The sequence below is a fragment of the Dermacentor albipictus genome, chromosome 7 (assembly GCF_038994185.2).
Source record: "Dermacentor albipictus isolate Rhodes 1998 colony chromosome 7, USDA_Dalb.pri_finalv2, whole genome shotgun sequence".
In the NCBI taxonomy this organism is placed as follows: domain Eukaryota; kingdom Metazoa; phylum Arthropoda; class Arachnida; order Ixodida; family Ixodidae; genus Dermacentor; species Dermacentor albipictus.
The window spans coordinates 44,399,680-44,418,073 of record NC_091827.1 but is presented as its reverse complement, the minus strand read 5'-3'; the positions used below and the strand labels follow the sequence as shown (position 1 = coordinate 44,418,073).

The 18,394-nt window shown below is 45.5% G+C and overlaps 2 protein-coding genes and 1 long non-coding RNA gene across 20 annotated transcripts in view; 2 read left to right on the top strand and 1 right to left on the bottom strand.

Moving 5' to 3' along the window:
• Brf (Brf RNA polymerase III subunit) overlaps positions 1-15,147 on the bottom strand; it is a 60,371-nt gene extending 45,224 nt beyond the window's left edge. For both annotated transcript variants that reach the window (XM_070522061.1, XM_070522062.1), the window contains exons 1-5: positions 14,714-15,147; positions 8,667-8,878; positions 6,686-6,760; positions 4,007-4,180; positions 2,974-3,078 (exon numbers count right to left, since the gene is read on the bottom strand). In XM_070522061.1, the coding sequence (XP_070378162.1) occupies positions 2,974-3,078; positions 4,007-4,180; positions 6,686-6,760; positions 8,667-8,853 (541 nt within the window). In that variant the 5' untranslated portion in view covers positions 8,854-8,878; positions 14,714-15,147. The remainder of the gene's footprint in view (positions 1-2,973; positions 3,079-4,006; positions 4,181-6,685; positions 6,761-8,666; positions 8,879-14,713) is intronic.
• On the top strand, positions 864-12,800 carry LOC139047888 (uncharacterized). Its single transcript, XR_011507392.1, has 3 exons — positions 864-902; positions 11,377-11,426; positions 12,537-12,800. It is a non-coding gene; the product is annotated as an uncharacterized lncRNA (long non-coding RNA).
• A 254-nt stretch (positions 15,148-15,401) lies between the features above and the next one.
• LOC139047886 (delta(14)-sterol reductase TM7SF2-like) overlaps positions 15,402-18,394 on the top strand; it is a 41,500-nt gene continuing 38,507 nt past the window's right edge. For 8 of the 17 annotated variants that reach the window (XM_070522052.1, XM_070522050.1, XM_070522049.1 and 5 more), the window contains exon 1: positions 15,677-15,769. The gene's annotated coding sequence lies outside the window, so the exon portion shown is untranslated. Of the gene's footprint in view, positions 15,542-15,628; positions 15,651-15,673; positions 15,770-18,394 lie in introns of those variants that run through there. The other 9 variants (XM_070522057.1, XM_070522054.1, XM_070522045.1 and 6 more) reach the window with 7 other exon arrangements.

Below are 18,394 nucleotides of genomic sequence, written 5' to 3'. Positions count from 1 at the left end.
TGCAAACTTAAACAAATATTCTACAAGACACTTTCATTAAACTTAAGTATGCTATGGCTATCTGGAACCCTCGTCAAACTGCTTTAATTCAACTTATTAAAAGTGTTCAAAATTGTGCTTCTCATCTTATTTTGTCCAATTTTCCTGTTATGCCAGTGTTAAGTCTATGAAATAGCATAAGCTACCCAAACTCTCATCCCATTGCAAATGTGCATGATTACGTCTTTTTCATATTGTTTCAACTGCACTTTAAATGAAGTCTGTAGGAAGTCCATCATACATATCGTCCTTTTTTGATTACAGCCTAAAAAGTTGGTGTGCTGTCTTTTGAACAAAGCTATACGAAGATTGTTTTTTTTTTTCATTCTAGTAACCGGTCTGCACTGAAACCACCTGCCTGCTTCTACTGCCACCATTTATATATAGCAGTACAGACTGACTACATTGTGTTCTAAAGGAACCAAATATTAAACATGGCAAGTGTCGGGAACCTTTATTCAGCCAACGCAGCCCAAATGCAAAAGCATACTTTGGAATCCCTGATGTCACGCTGACGTACCGGCGCTGGGGTTTCGGCGCGAAATTCAAATACTGATACTTGGACCTTCATTTTCTCATCAATAATCAAACCATTTTTTTTAAATGACTGCCTGCAGGGTTCTCAAACAATGCTTCATTAGTCTAAACTGATTTATTGTTTCGCTTTAGTGTCCCTTTAACAATGGCACTATCCCCAAAGACTGTACACATCCTTTCACCCCCCACTTATATTTCACTTCAGAAAAAAGGGACTGTGCTGTGCTGTGCTTTTTGATGCATCAGCTTAGCATACCGCAGAGTCATGCAAGAATTTCTTTGTTCCAGCGTCACCCGATTGGAATCCTACAAAGTGACTATACAAGGTAAGTGGCTGCATTTTTACCCTTGGTATGCATTTTACTCTGCTCGCCCTCTGCCCTGCCCTCTGCACTCTGCCCGCCCTCTCTTGGCCGTTTTCTTTCAAACATCACAAAGAATCGCAGCCACCGGAAAAAAAGGGGGGGGAGAAGGGGGGAAAGGGCAATGTCACGGCTTTTCAGTAAAATCGTGCAACTACAGTGAAACTGTGGTTCAAGTCGCGAAACAGGAATGAGCGAGAAGCTTGCTATGCTGATGAGACCACGCTACCAAGAAGAACTGGCATCATGCACACACATCACCAATACCTCAAAAATCTGGCAGTTTCGCCCTAAGGGCGATACGCTGACAGAGATTGCAAGGTTTAGAATTGTGCTAGCACTTCTTGGATGGTGTTCCAACAATAAACAGATGCGACACGCTGGCGCGATGCAACACGCAGTGGCAATCTTGCCAAACAGAACAGTGCCCTGGTTGCTACCAGGCTACTCGAAACGCTTACGTGATGGGTGCCACCAGTGGCATCACAGGCACCACACCTCGTTGGTGCACAAGTTGACGTAGACGAGAAACTGCCGGCATTAGTCAACGCAAAGTGAAATGTTAGATAGCACGAGCTAGCTAAGCTCACTGCCGATATCAGAGCATACGCACAGCAGCTCAGCAAAAATGCTAGTGTGCGAGCACACAACATTCATGCTAGCAGCAAGATAAGAACATTGCCCTTGTTCTATCACCGAGGCTATTGAGCATAGTGTTGATGGTGTGCGTACTTCGCTTTGTCATTTTTGGCAGCCAAACACACTTCTTGTCTCTGAAGACCCTCTAACCCTCCGCGCACGAGCCATGCATGCGCCGCCAGAGGGACAAGGGGGCCGGCGTTGACGGCGTGAATATGGCTAGAGCATCCGTATAATTGACATTGTAATAAAAAGAGGCAAGAGACAGGGAAGGAGTAAGTGGCCGCTCCTTCCGGTGCCTGTCGGCTATGCTATCGGAGTATAAACATGCTTTTCATAACGTTGCAAAGAAAATAACTCCTTTCCCTCAGGGGAGAACATGCTCAGCTGCGAGCGGACGGTGTTCTCTTGCCTCGGGCAAGAGAACAGAATCAATGCACAGGCAAGATGTCTGGCACCAAGCCACTAGCTTAAATGGCCCCTCACCAGGTATGGCCATCTTGAGCTGACAAGCACCGTGCATACAATGCGCACTAAAGGTCGTGTCTGCTAAGTATTACACCGATACGCACTGCACAAAGAGCTGGAATTTCAAACCGAACGCCGCACAACAAAAAATCGAGGGAAAAAAAAATAACGAAGACGAGGCTTCCGATGTATGCAACACGCGAACCTCCAGCTGCAATATGGGAGAATGCAGGGAAGGAATTTCACTTGCGGATTCTAGAGACGGAGCAAGTGGAGAAAGTGTCTCTCTTGGCAGGGGCGCTTGCCTCCTGGAATCATGGGCTTTCGGCACTTAATTATTTCTATCTCAGCTATTAATAAACCAACCTGAAAAATATTGCAGCAGAACGGCCCCTAGAAGGCACGTAACAGCTTCCAGTGTATAACCAACATCTGCTATGTGGCCTGAGGGGCCCTTCAAAGCCATGCTACAAAGAAATGCTGGTCAGCTTACACTGCTAAGGCATTCTTGCAAAATTAACTGGTATCCCCTTACGCAAAAATGTTGCTTACAACCAGAGAAAATGGAGGCTACGCAAGGACAGACTCCCACCACCGCATAGGTCCTGCAGATAAGCCAAACAACAGGAGATGCAAGAGTCGCGTGGAAAGGACAAACGCAACAGTATGTGAGGAAGTCAAGTGTCCCCGCACGGTGCAATCGCGGCTTGCCAAATTGCAATATTTACAGGGGTCACGGCTTGACATCTCTGCTACTAAGCTCAAGAAGTCGGCACGGTCCTGCAATCCCCGAGGAGAAGTCTCAACGAAGCATTCAACACTCAGTGCTCTCACAATGCACGGTTGAGGTACGATCAGTTCTGGAAGTGGGCTTTCGCTTTGTCGTCACGATAGCTGCGGCGGACGCAAAAAGGGTAGTAAAGCTCACCTATTGCTGGAATGTTGATGCAGAGTGCCGCCGACAGCTTGAGAAATGTCTTGCCCAGTTCGTAGACATTGACTTGGACGACATCGCTTAGGTCGAGGAGCATGTCTGAGGCGCTGTTCGTCAAGGAGCATGTTCACATGTCAACCCATGAAACGGTTGAAAGCAGTCTGTCCAGGATTACACGCTGCGAAGTTTGAACCCAAACAGCCTTTGGAGAAGATTGTACTCGTTTCTTCTAGACGGTGCGGTAGCAAATAGTTTTTTTTTCTTTTGCATCTGTACTTGTGCAAGCTAAAATTATTTTTTTTTAAATTATTAAAAAATTATTTGAAATTATTTTAGCTCAAGAAGACCTAGGGCTACAGTGCACTTGGTTGCTTCTAATACACAGTGTGGTCAGTGAGCATGATTTAACAAAATTACTTGCCACAAAACAAGGCATCTTCTGTATTTACACATGCCTAATGCATGCCTCAATCTGAAGCCAATATCTGAAGATCAGCAGGTCAGATAGAGGACCAAGTGAATGCAAGCGAATCCAAAAAAAAGCATCAAAAGTGAGGCAAATCTGGTCTTGTTCTCTCCTGCGATGCTAGTCACAAGTGACTTTTACGATCGAATGACACAAAACGTTCTCTTATGCTGTGGCTGTCAGATAGTGTGAAGCGAGTGGGTGTTATGGTTAAACTGAATTAGTGGATCCAGGCGAACACCATAGCTCTACATTCACGATGTCAGGACATTATGTCGGACTGTATTGGAGTAAATACATTATGTATACATCGTGGAGTACATTACGTGCAACCTAATGGCACCAAGAGAACACATCCTTCCAATGAATGCATTTGGGAATAGTTGTCGGCAGGATACGATTGCAAGGAAGATTGCAAAAGTTAGGAGGGGGGGGGGGGGGGGGGTCTGTTCATTTATTTCACTGCCCGATCTTGTGCAGACCGATAAGCTGTCGTTAGTGTGGGTCATCGAGTGCAGACAACACATACTAAGCCACCAGGCGGTCAGAGAGAAAGGATACGGGACGAGTTCTCAATGCGACAGACCATGTAGACGCACGCTGCAATCACATGGGAGCTTCGCCGGCCTCGCGTCAGGTGCCGCGCCAGGGCCATCTTGTAGAAGTTGAAGGCCATCTCAATGCAGTGCTGGTTGAGGCGCAAGCGCTCTGCGACCTGGACGATCTTCTTTCGTGCTGCGGAGAAATGCGAAGAATGCATATTGAACGCTCCAAACAAACAAGCCCCGGTGCTTGGCTGTACAGCAGCTATGGCTCAAACATCAAAAGACATCACCGAGGCAGTGAAAGACAATACGCACCAAGTCTCTGCTGTTAAAATTGTGCATTTCGCTTGTCACGGAGCATTGAGGTACAGTAAAACCACTTTAATGTGACCCTCGTTAATTTACGAAATCGGATGACTTGAACTGGCCCACCAGTCCCAGCATGCACATGCACTATTTAATGGCATCAGACTCCTGTTGATTTGAATGAACTTGCACTGGTTAATTCAACATGACCCCCAGAGCATGTTGAGCATTGCAAAAATAACAAAAGCAGCGCTAGTGCCCAAGCAAAATGAAACGGAGTCTGCATCATGAAAACCTTCGTGAATACCATGTACTCGCGTAGATATGGTACGGTATAATATGGCATGTCCGGTGCGTGAACGTACGGCGACAGCAGTGGCATAGCCGATGTTTGTGTCATTGGCAGTGGCGACGCAATCAGGTCAGGCAGCCGGTACAGCCATATTAACCTGCTGGCTCCTCTTTATTGTGCCAGAATTTTGAAGTTCTGCAAGTGTATGCATGCTCTAATGTGGGGAAACTGCCATTTGTGCGCAACTGGTGACCGGAAGACAGCGGGCAGGAAGACGCTGTGCCGCATGGCTGTACGATTACTACGTAAATTCATATACATAGTTATTAACTTTAATTTCAACGTTTTAATCTTTTTTTGTAATGGCCTACAGTTTAGACAAGGGTACATATGAAGTTCTGTCATTTCACAACATATTGCAACGCATTGTATTTGTGCGACTGGTGGCCACAGGGCATCTCGATTTTACACTTGCGACCAGGACGCAGCCTGTCACATACAGGAAGCACCAAGATGCACAAACAATACGCAGGGGTGGGAATGCTCAAAGTCATTTTGTAACAAATTTTCAGAGCTGATGAAAGTCCATTCTGGAGGAGATAGCAACAGATATGTTCTGATTTTAGAGCAGTCTGTAGCACATATATATATCTTATTATTGAAGCCTGGAGCACGCAGTCTTTCAATTGGAACATTATTATAATTAAATGGGGCAACAGTCACAAAGCCTTGCATTCAGCAGCATTAATGAAGTGTTGAAGAGCAGCCTAAAGGCATCTTTTATATTATTTGTGTTAGGTGCTGGTGAAGTGATTGGAGGTGTTTTCCAACAGACGTTGTGAAGAAGCTAGGGTTAGTGAAAACCACAATGGTTTATTGAAGAACATCTCTAAGTAGTGTTGTGACAGTACAACTGGCTCAAACCAAGATTCTGCACGCCACTGACTTCACTTTGTCTCTCACTAGACTCGCTACGAACAGATATCTAGAGTCCACATTGAGTGATAATGCATAACTTCCCCCAATAAGCTAAAAGGAGCGATATTCCTACTCTCCTGGCCTCTCCTTTACCCGAGCCTACTCAGCACTCGCCCTCCCAGCGTGGACATTTTGACCACATATGACCACGCTGCGCAGCAATGAGATCGACGCAATATAGAAAGTCGTGATCGCCACGAATACGGAGCTACGCACCGCAATTAAGAGCGCCTGTCATGACGCTGGTACAGGTGAAAACAAAAAGAGAGCAAAAGGCGCAGCCATTAACGTACGGACGCTTGCATGCGTTTTCGTGGAAACGGCACCAGCACAATCACGTGGCTCTGCTTCACCAACAGTGAGGCGTAGATAAATCCCGGACCTCCTCGCTCACTGGCTTGGGCAGAAAGATAAAAGAATGGAGCTACATTTTGTTTCATTCATGGGCTTAATTGGATGCGAGTGTTCCCACCCAATACAAAAGCTACCTTTATGCGCACTCCGAGATCAATGACATTATGCCCTACACCGCACCATTGACCTTTCACGGACGCATGCCAAATGCTGGCAAAGCTGTTCTGGCACAGCATGGTGCAATTTTGGTCATTTTTACGCTTTTGGTGCACCACTTTGCTTGAATATCAAAATGGTGCAATTGGTGCAGTATTCACACCCCTGAGCACGTGACTTGACGTAGCCTTACATGCACAAGATTTAGCTGTGACATTACAAAGTAGTTATACTCTATAGACAGCGTTGCAGATCAAGACAACCTCAGTGTGAAGCTTTTGGAGTAAGGCTTCTGTACGACCATGCACTGCTTGCATGCACTCCACAGCATTTCCCAAGTGCGAAATGGAGTATAGCAGACAACACCGCGACTTCCTACAGGAGGTGGAATCCAAACAAGGCACGAGTTCACAGTTCAGCGAAAATTTGAAGTGACTGACAGTAGTTGAACTTGGGCTGCCTCAGGCTCGAGCCAAGATTCCGACAAGTGGACTTGACTTTGCCCAGTCGTCGTGCCGGGACTTTTGCTCCACACTGAGGCATCCCTTGTTCAATCATTGCACAATGTACGAAAGTGATGCAGCATAATGGCATCATCTCATCACCAACCTTTGATGAGCGTCAGCTCCCTGGACTCCTTTCCCGTGCCATGGTGGAATCCGGCCATATTGTGGCTCGGCCCTCCTGGGTACCAAAACAAGACAGTCAGCAAACACTTGAAGGGGACACCAAAGGAGAATATCAAGCTAGGCTTTACTAGTACCATTAACAGACCCTTAAAAAACTGTTTGCATTTATGCAACTTCTGGAGCGAATGCGCGCATCGATTTGAAGTCATGTGCAATGCTAAGTCTGTGTCATTCACTGCATGTGTGAGTGTCCAGGGGTGGCATTGTTGAGTGATCAATTTCGGGAACACAATCACTTTCACGAGATTTCGCATGACTCAGCACTGATGCGTTGCCAGCACATCCGTTAGCTGAATGCTTTGACACGTCCGGTGCCAAATTGTACAAAGCTTGTGAAAGAGATTGTACTATCCCTGAAAGGTGATTTCTTGAAAATATTGCATCTAGCTGCTTTCCAATAAACCAATCATCAAAAGTTAGCACACATTTCATTAACTCCCAGTCCATCCTTGTGGAGCTCATTGGGCTGTAAACTTGCAAAGATGCCAAACTAACAAGGCTGAACGTTGACTCTTCTCAAGTGTATTTGTGGCCATAGTTCACAATATACAGTTGGCGTAAAAAATTTATAAGGTACATGATCTGAGAATAAACGGAACTATTTTCCGAGCCACGCCACGCAGCCAGGTATTCAGCTTCACTCCCCGTACAAGTGTATCAGTGTAGTCCTTTGCTTCTTTAACAGCCGCGAACTAAACCTGGCCTGAATATCAGCTTTTTTGCGAAACATGCAGCCCGCAAACTTTTTGACGCTGAGCCCGCGGACATGTCTAGAGGTCAATGACTGGTCGAATAACGTATTTAGAGTGCAAGGTACACGGTTTCAGATCAAACCAATATGTTCACATTGCCACTTGTCGTTTAGATATTCAAAGTCCAACTTCAGCCTGACTGTAATGCACAAATTATCCATGCATTGCAGTGAATGCTTACTGTAAGTGACACAGTACATAAGGCTGTATAATTACACTATTGTTGCTACAGCAGTCTGTAAGAAAGTGCAGACATTTAGTGCAGACAGTGTAGACACTGTCCCCACCAACTGAAAAATATGCAACTAGCATGCTGAACCGTAGGTGTACAGAAATACGACACTGCATTAGAGCAGTACTGACACAAAAATTTGTCTCTTATTTCAATTTTTTTCTCTTTTTTTTTGCTTTATTAGGTAGCTGCAGACTTCGTAATCACAGCATGAGGCCTGAATTCCCTCACACGCACCGCAAACACAACGAATTCAATATGCGTGCCGAGTGGTGTATTGCTTCTTGGTGCACAGTGCGTTTACAAAGGTGCCTCTGCATCTCACGAAAACCAGGGGCTGGGATCCTGTGACATCACTGAAGAGCAGGTTTGTGCAACAGCCAAAGCCGCATTGTGACTGCCTTGCCGAAAGCTTTAGACGACAGGATAATACCAAAGAGAAGATGAGAAAGGTGTTGCATGGTCTGAGACAAGTGATAACGAAGAATTAAAATTATCATGTTGAAGGCGGAGAAGCGCAGAGCGAAAGAGGAAAGAATGGCTGATGCGGTGCTCGCCCACCTTTAGCGAGTGCAATCACTGTGTGGCTTTACACAACTGCACTAAGCTGATCAACACATGTGTCAGCACTTCGTGATACCATGCAACTAGTACCAACTCTCAATTTTCAAACTGTGCAGAAGAAACCTTGTAAACACACGCCACGAGGCCATGCCATGTTTAGCGCACATTTTGAACCAGTCGCATTAAAGAGAGGGTGTAGTGAACTATGCATTCTGCATACGAAGAATTCTGGCACCGTATTGTTGTTACAGGGTAGGAGGCTACCTAATAAGGCGCACAAAAAAAGTTGGATAAAAAATTTTAGTGTCGGTACTGTTATATGGTTTGCTATATAGAGGACCAATGTGGCATACCATCCATACTGATGAGCTGGCCGATAGCTCGTGAGCCGCCATGGGCATTCTCTTCGAACTGGATCTCAGAGACGATGATGTTGTTCTCCAGCACCGAGCCACAACCTGTGCAGACGGCATCACCACGGGCCGGATCGGTGTCGATCTCGCTGCAGCCGCAGTTTGCGCACGACTTGGTTGACGACATGGCTGCCTGGCACTGCACCGCTCAGCTGCAACGATGAAGAAGAAGAGAAAAAAAAAGTGAAATTAGTCACTGGGCAACGAGCGCTTCTTCACGGCAGCACCCTAGCACACAGCCTAGTGGATGGATGAATCACCTTTTAAAAGCACACAATGCGATTTCACATCTGCAAGTTCGCCGCTCGTCTTGAGGCACCCCCCATGTCTAGCGTCTGACCCGACTCAGAATCAGTGTGCTAGAACGTAGGTGCAGATTCTCTCCTCAGAACGCACATGCCCACGGACAGAGCTTGGCTGGGCGCATAGGGCATTAAACAAGTGTTGATACTGTCACGCGTCTGTTGTCGTTGAAAAGGTTCTGTCATTTTCGTGGCATCCCCGCCGCATGGCGTCAGCATATTTTAGTTGCACACTCAAACTTCTGTAGCACCCCCTGGATAGCGCTAGCCCCCTATAGACTTATAATGTTCACAGAATGCCTGACCTTCTTGAAGGATTGAAGTGGAGCTGCCTTCAGTTGTCAATGTTAAATTGAAATTCACAATGTAACGTGAACAGCAGAAAGCTTTTGGACAAGTTCCTATAATATTGGAGTGTATTCAGCACTACAGGGACCTCCAAGATTATTGTACGTGCTACGGTCTTTCTGCGACATATGTGGACTTGGCAGGAATGGCAAAGAATAAAAGATGCATGCAAATGTTGCAATTGGACAGACTGGTAGTGGTAATGGCAATATACAGTTCTACTACACTGAAGCGTTCTGATGTGGTGTGTCATGTGAAGCGGTTTCAGAGGAAGCTATGCCACGGGAGCTCCTATGTAAATACACCAGAACAAAGGAACTGTTTTGCTCAGCATCTGCAGCACTGAAGAGGCATATTATGTTAAAAGAAAGCGTTAGGACCTGTATTGACTGTAGGCAACCGATTTCTTTATTTTGGCCATCAATTTCCTTAAAAAGGTTGTTGAAAATTGGGAATTTAAAAGAAAAGAAACTGAAGCATCAAGCACACAACTCTGCAACTCAAAATTTAAGAATAGCATGAGAAAAGTTAACTTAAATCTATTGAGACATCTGAAATAGATAGAACTGACGCATAATACTTTTCCCTGAAGTACGTTTCACTAATTCTTAAATGGGACTATTGCAAAAACCCTCATTAACATAGACATTTCACTAAGCTGTAAAGTCAATCTTCCAGTACATTTGCCCGCTTCAGATGCTTTCACAAATGCAGTTTGCAGAATTGTTTTTGGTCCACAGGTACAGATTTTTAAGCTTTGTGCTTCAATTTTTTTTTAAATGCTAACTGAATTTAAGCAATTGTGTAAAAAAATTGTAAGGCCCTAAATAATAAAAAAATTTCTGCTCTCAAAGTTAGCATAACTTAGCCTTCTCTCTTAAACCCCTAACATACGCATGATTTCTATGAGCATTAAGAATGAAAAGAGATTGAAATATGCAAGTTTATGCAAAGGATCCTATATTTCGATAGAAAACTTTAACCTTCATAGGGCTCAATTGCAATCGAAAGTGCCTGCGTGACACTGGCATATATCCAAATTTATTTGGGAGTTACCTAACTGTAGCATTCCTGAATTTCACATATGCTTCAATAATAAACCAGAGTTCGCCCCAAGCTGGTGCTTCCCCTCAAATATTTGCGATACTGGCTATAAGTGTCTCATGATATGAACCTCTGTGCAGTTTACAAACAGAGGCACTGAAAAGCTTGCTATTGCTTGCCGATATTCCTTGCCAAGTTTAGCTGGAACAAATGATGTATGGCAAGCCACAGCAATGCACCAATACAGAACCTTACAAGCTCCCAGCACCTTTTGCTTGCACCTCATTACAGTTTCTATAGGTCAATTTTTTTGTGTAACTTACATGAGAAATTATAAAAACACAGACGGTTCACCGGAAGATGGAGAATTGAAGTGATCGTCAGTGAATGAACAAGGGATGTTGCCAGAGGCAACATTTCAACAAGCGGGCTTGTTTTCATCAAGACTTAGATGAAGATAGGTCAGCTATTTTTAAGTTTGACCTCGACGAAATAGGTCCTCACGGAGGCTCCACCCCGAGGCAACCCTTGTTTTCTAACTGTCAATGAAAAATTATACTGACACAGGCTTGAGGAAAGGTGCACGTCTTTTTATTTGAAAATGCCAAAAAAAAGGGGGGGGGGGAGGAGGAAAAGAAGTCTTGCACACTGAATGGAAGAGAAAATATGTCTTGGCAAATTCAACTGCCAGGACATCAGAGCAGAAGCTTCAAAGGACCAGACGCTCACTGCTCCTACAGCGTGTATGGGCAATGATCAATCAACGCAGACAGGCGTTTTACTTGAATAGACCCTTTTCCCAGATTTGCAAGTGCGCTTCTCCGCACAGCACATTTGACCAACTTGTGGCAGCACTGGCCATCGTCCAACTGAAGACGATCTCATAATGAGAGCCACATCTACATTTTCCATGTCGCAACACAAGCAAACTGTGCTTCTGTACACACTGTTTGCAGAAATGACTATGCTGCACCAAGTGAACCACCAATGTCCTATCAACATCCAGGTATGATCCACTCGTCTACATCTTGTCATGACACCTAATGACGATTCTATTTCCTTGTATTTTGTAAATGTCAACTATCCAATGTTTTATTGTTCATTCTACTCCGGCATTAGACCATTTATGGACATTACACATTTATTTAATATACCCGTATCAGTCGGTGTAACTTAACATTTCCTTGTGAAAATGTTTTGCGACTAGATCTTTAAAAATGTTAAATTCCCTAAGCTTAGCTGCTAGCCTGGTGCAAGAGACAATGCTTGAGAGCGGCTGCTAATGCATGGACGAATAATCTGTGTAGTCTTGGAGTCAGCAGCTACTAGAGAAAAGCTCACTGCACAGAAGCTCATCATTTTGACATACCGTCACGGAGTGTTGCCAACTATCCTAGATATTGCGGGACTGTCTTAAATTTCACACACACACACACACACACACACACACACACACACGCATGCACACACAGAGAGAGAGAGAGAATAATATCTTCCAGTTTGTGCTTCCTTTTTTTTCTTCTTTGGTACCCTTTTGCTCAATTCCCTGCCCATAAGGCCTGCAAAGTATTTTGAAATAAACAATTAAATAAATAAACTTTATTGGGACAAATAGTTGTCTTGCGAGCACACTTAATTCCACACTCATCAACTTTCCAGTAGCTGTTCCTCCTGTGCTCAAAAACACAATGTGCAAGAGTTTTTGCTAAAACAAAGTGTCAAGAAATGATCGAACCTGGAATGCGTTATGGCAAACCATGACTCAAGGTCAACTTCTGCTTTAATTGTGCCACACTGCACAACCACTGATACAGATTGTGGAATAACAGAACTGACAGCCCGGCTAGTTGGCCTTGATTCACCGTAGAATTGACTTGTCCAGCGCAAGAAACGACATGGACGACAGAGACTGTTCGCAGTCCATGCGTGCTCCTCTGTCATCCATGTTGTCCCTTGCACTGGACAAGTCAATTCAAAGATAGATTGTGGAATGCAGTATTGCAGGCAGGAACTAGCAAATAGCCTCTCCCGCTACCATTATCTCAACTTCCTGTATAGAGGACGAACCTACCCCCAAAAAGTGCGCTATATTCTAATGTTCCATTTCATTTTGCAGCCTTTTCGCCATTCATCATTCATTGGCTGAGATCAGGCCTGGACGTTGCTGTGCTACCATTATCACAGGGATCAGCCACTTGTTGCACCACGTGTGACAAGAAAAGAAGAGCGAAAATGGAATGCTACAATACACCAGACCTGTTGTGTGCTGAACTTTTGACGTCTTCAATTTGGTTACGTTTCCAGTAAATGCATCCGACGTATTTGGAAGATTCTGTTACTTATTGGTTGTTTGCCTTTGTTGTCAGTTATTAAACACGATATGCTGATCAATGTACAGTTGTCACCAACATGAAAGGCTTGTCACCAACATGAAAGGCAACACCTAAATTTTTTCATATTGCCGTAGGAGCCAAGCGCACATGCCCTCCAGGAGCCAAGCGCACATGCCCTCCATAAAAGTGTTCATTGAGACTAAAAGTTCAAAAGGAAAAATTATTGTTATGTGTAAGGTTCCTAGATTTGAACCCATGCATCACGAGTTATTTTCGTTCTTTTTTTTTATGTACTGTTCCCTTTCATAGTGATGACTGCGCTTTTGTTGCTGCTTTAATTGTACTTGGTTCTCTGCAGTTTTGTCATCTTGAGTCCCTTCCTCAATCACAGTGCTCTGGGCCCACCGTCTGTGCACGACAAAGTTACAACTGTCTCATGAGTTCAGTGCCTTTAAACAGCAGAGAAGCTAGCTCACTGGACCAAACTTAATTGATGTCCTAACTATAACTGCGAAACGGTCGCCACACGACAGTTTTGAGTTATATGATGTGATCAGCCAAGAAATATAGTCCCGGATTTCGGGCCAACATGAACCAAATGGTGTCACATTACACCTCCTCTGCTCTTCACTAGTGTGCTCTAGTTAGAAGTGTTAACGTTTATACAGCTGAGGACGTAAACCTGCAGTGTACAGCCTCAATGCATAGGTTCAGAGAAAACAGAGATAACGTATAAAAAGTAGGATGGCAATGTTTTCTATTTCGTGTAGCAGTCAAGCTTTGGGCCAGCAGAAGTCGACCGACACGTACAAAACTCTGAGAAATGAAAATAAATTAGGCCGTGTCAGAGGCAAAGCTTACACTGCCATGACATGTCAGCTGACATTGAGCTTAGTCACAAGAGAAAAAAAAAAGGGAGAAGCAAGATTCCACACTGAAGTCGGGTCTTTCGTTGACATTTCATCAGAGTACGCGCACAGAATCGTGTCCCTGGTGTAGGGAAGCCCTCCGTTAAAATAAGGTGAAAAACAGGCAACACTGAAAGGTGAAACACGAACGGACGTCTCTGCGTTTCCACGTGATAACCTGCGGACCTGCGATGAATGAAAGTTCGCAGTGAAACGATCACCTTCCGAAAGTATCGCTTCGGGACCACCTTTTACTAAGCGTCCCGCACCTGCCGACTGTTTCAGAACGCGGGGATGTGCACGGCAAATGCGCACAAGCACGAGCAATATGTTGCATCGCAGAAGAAACTTCGTCGCAGCGACGGATGCGGCATCGGGCGACGGGCAAAGTAGGCGTTTCGTTTTTCATCGTTCTTGTCGGCAAAGGTTGTGAACCCGCTACAGGTCAGATTGCAAAGACAAAAAAAAAAGTGTTTTGCCCGAAACGTGATCGAAAAATCGGCTTTGCCGAGAAACGCCCAACAGTGGGACACGGAAGCCCATCGCCGCAAGGTCGGCGAAAATGCCGCCTTGCACAAACCACGTGGAACTTTGTAACACATAACTGATTGAAAAGTCCTGACAGATGCTGAAGGGCACGCTTTTCGGAATCTGAAAGGTGTAATTAATGCCCGAAATGACACTATATCCTCTTTCATGTACGGAAAAAAGAAATATGTATGCACCGAATGGCCCCGTTTACCAGCGCTGCAAGTAATATGATTATATGTCCTAGATTCGACGAAATACCGATAAGTGATGCGGTCCGAATTTCCAGTACATTATTTGTAAATATCGTGAGCATTGCCCGCAGGTTAGAAAAAAAAAAAAAAGCGACACGAAAGTTTCCGTCACGGTGCGATTCGAACTTCGGACGTGCCGTACATGAGCGGCGATATGAAGCAAAAGCTCGGCGCCTCTATGTACGCGGCCACCAGCGCAACATCGACTGCATGCGCTCAAGGAAATGGTTAAGCGAGTGATCAAGAACTGATCTCGAGCTAAAAGCTTACCAGTTTGGCGGTGGTGCCTGAAGGGAATGATGTCCTCAGTTGACTGGGCCGACACAAAGATCGCGAGACACAAGTGGAGCGAGCCTTTCGGGAAGCCTAGACAAGTCCCTCTTTTTTCGTCTTTCTACCGGCGATGTGATGCGCCTTGCGAGTGACAGGCAGTGTGAATCACGTTTTCTAGAGAGCGAACAAAATCGTCCAATTGAGTGAAACGCCCGTATGCCTCGGTATCTGCAGAACCACGTAAACTACCAATACAGCGCGCCATTCACGGCCAGGCCACGTGAAAAAGCGGCGGTCGCTTTGTACCACATTTCCAACACGGCCACCTCGGCTGCAAAATGCAGCAGACCGCCGCAGCTAGCGCAGCAGGGCGATCTCAAATAGAGAGATAAGCCCAGTCTGACTCTTCTGCTTCAAACATGTACAAAAAGACTGATGTTTTAGTGCGCCATCTAGTTGACGCAGTTTACAACGCAAAGCGCGCCATTTTGGCCCGCAAGCTGCGTGAGGAGAGCTGACCGGCGTGCTTGCCACTTTTCAAGCCGCATGTGTTTGTTACAACGCACGGGTATTGTTGGTCCAAATGCGTTTCGCTAAAAATAAAGAAGCGGACCGCCTCCATTTGCCCTCGCGGGTCTCGAGACTCCGCAAACGCAGTCAAGCGTGGATGACGTCACGGAAAATACGCCCAATGGAGCACAACGTTTCAAAACTCGTCGCAAAAAAACACCAATAGTGGGGCACGTTACGTCCCCCCGGCCAATGGCGTCTGGCGGCACCTTTGTCGTTGACAAGGCGTCGGTTGCGACGAGTGGTTTGAAACGGGTACGTACACGCTTCAATGTTTATAGTGTTATTTATCGTGGTTTTTTTAACCGGCTTGTTTGCGCCGATCATCGCTAACGTACGCCGCGATTCCTGAATGCTAAAACACGTGAGTTTAACTTTACATTTTGCGTTTTGTCGGTAGTTCGCATCGCGAAGGTGAAGTGTGCGCGCGCTCACGCGTTCACGCGCTTCGGGGGCTTTCGAAGAGATCGGCACCGGCATTAGGTAAGTCAAGCGTAGAGAAATTTCAGGTCTGTGCTCGATCTGTCGCATCCGCGAAACACCGGCGCAGAGTTCGCGATAACGACTCGACTCTGCGCGGGACGCGAGGGTCCGAACTCTTGCGGTGTCCCGAACCGGCGCGTTCGTGGCGACCATCGCATGCCCTGCCGCTTCTGCGACTCGCTGCATTAGCAAGTGTTAAGATGGTGTACTTGCAACGAGTATAAGCGATGTTTTCGTGCTCTGCTGCGGTTTGCAGCGCACATGCAATTCGGAGGTCAAGTTCAGTGACCGCGCGCAATGCTATGCGTCTCTTTTTTTTATTGCCAGCGGCGTCGGTACAAGTTATCGGGCTATCCCACGGTTACGCTTTATCATTACGCCATTCTGCGCTGTTTGTTAAGGTGGTATCGGTCGCGCAGGTGCAACTACAAGGCGGCTCCATAGAGAGCAGAGTGAACCGCGATAGCGCCGATTTGTTCCGTTGCATGCCCGATTATTCCTTGTGTAGCGGCGGCGTCGTTGCGTCGCTAGGCCTAATTGGAGCTTCGCCTCTTTCGATGCAGATGGCGGTAGCGGCGTCCGCGGTTTGGCTGGCGGTTGCGGTGGGCGTAGCCTTTCCGTTATGCACCGTTAATTAGCCTGTTAGTTTGCCAGTTTCCTAGCCGCGCAAACAATTTTGATATGTGCGTTGTCGCGTAGCGGCATGACTACACTGTTTTCGAAAAGCGCCGACGCGCATTATCCACACCATCACGGTTCTTGGCGGTCTTTTTCGAAAGCAGCGTTGATGCAGTAACGGCGGGTAACGGGACCTCGCATGACGCAGTGCCGTTTACAGCATCTAAGTGTCTAGGTTTGCGCTTGCATCGTTCGCGTCAGAAGGTTAGCCTGAAAAGTGACTGTGGCAATGGCCTGCGTTTTAACAGATAAAATCATGTATACATTGCAGCCTAAGCTTTGTTGTCTACTGTTACTGCCGCCAAACAAGCTCGTGATCTGCTGCTTTCAATAAGGACGTCAGAAGCCTACGCGCATGGTTCCGGGCGTTTTCGCAGCTGACTGAAGCGGCAGCTTGCGCCCTTTCTTTAATAAAAGCTGTGATTGTAATTGAAAAGCATGCATGCCCTGATAGGTTGCATATGAACAATACTAAAAACTCTGGAAGATTTTAATCTTTTTTTTTTTCTCATAACAGGTTCACTTCATAACGTAGAACCATAGTGCAAGTCCAGAAAACAACCAGTAGTTTTTGTTTGCTTGTGTGCTACTGAGTTCTGACATATAAGAAGCTAACAGACACCAAGGAGAAAACGGGAAATTACTTGTACTTACTAAATGAATTAAAGAAATTTTAAATTAATGGAAATGAAAGTGGATGAAGAAACAACTTGCTGCAGGTGGGGAACGATCCCATGTCTTTGCTTTACGCATGCAATGCTCTACCAATTGAGTTACTGCGGGGCCGTTGTTTCCACATCCACTTTCTTGGCTATTTATGTTTCCTACTAGAACCCTGGGAGTGTTAGCCAGCGACTCCACAAACCTTGGTGGTGGATGTGGAACATCCTTTCTGCTGCAGGTGTCACGAGTACGTGATCTTTTTGGGTGAAGGCAACTTGCATAAAGTCCCACTATTCAATTTTTGAATGTTCATTCACTGATTTCCACTACTTGTAGAGCGAACCTTGCGCGTGATAACTTGAGCCTCTCATGTGTCATTACTGTGCAGTCCATCCATAAAAGCACAGTGTAGCCATAAACCTCCTATAAGAATGAGTAGCCCATATACACTACCGAAGCAACCCTGGCAAAGCTGCCAGGCTGGTAATTGTCACTTTTTTTTTTAATATCACAAGGTTGTCTTTAAAGACTTCAAATCGATTTGGGGTTCAGGGGATCTGGGTATCTGACCGGGTTCGTCTATTTGAGGCCTTGTAGTGCATGTAGAACAATGAAAAAGGCGCCGAAGTTAAGGTTGGAAATAAACCGATGCCCCAAGTTAGCGTATAGCTATGTACAGAGCAGCAGTAAAGCATAATTAGCTTAAGAAGGCCGAAATGGAACTGTGTGCTTGTTCAGAGTACATGCACCTAAAACAGGAACTGGAAGTGTGTCTTTACTCAACAAAAAATGTGGGCACCAACAGTGGAAGTGGCAGCAGCCAAGTGACCGAAATTCTACCAGATATCGGTTGTGCTTGCAGGTCAACGGCGAGAGCACCTCTGAGCATTCTAAAGAAAACCAGACGAATATGGTGCAAGTAAAACGTGCTACCAGAGCGCTCAAAATTTATTAGCTGAATGTACTGTGAGTAAAAACAAAGCAAAGCAGCAGTAAGCGAATTTTTTTCTAACTTCCGTGGTATCCATTTTTCTTTAGTGCAATGGAAAGCTTACAGGTCAGAGTGTCAAGTCATGCAATGGTAACGCGGAAAACACCATGGAACATTCTTTATCTGAATTTTTTGATCTGCAGTGAGGATGTAGTCTTTCGCTGGAAGCATGCTGGAAACTGTGATAGGTGAGCATGACAGCAGTTATAAGCCGGCATTGGTGGGAGGCAGACAAGTGCGGCCACAGCTGTGACAGAGTATTCGTTTATCGAGCCGATGTTCCTGCAATTCAT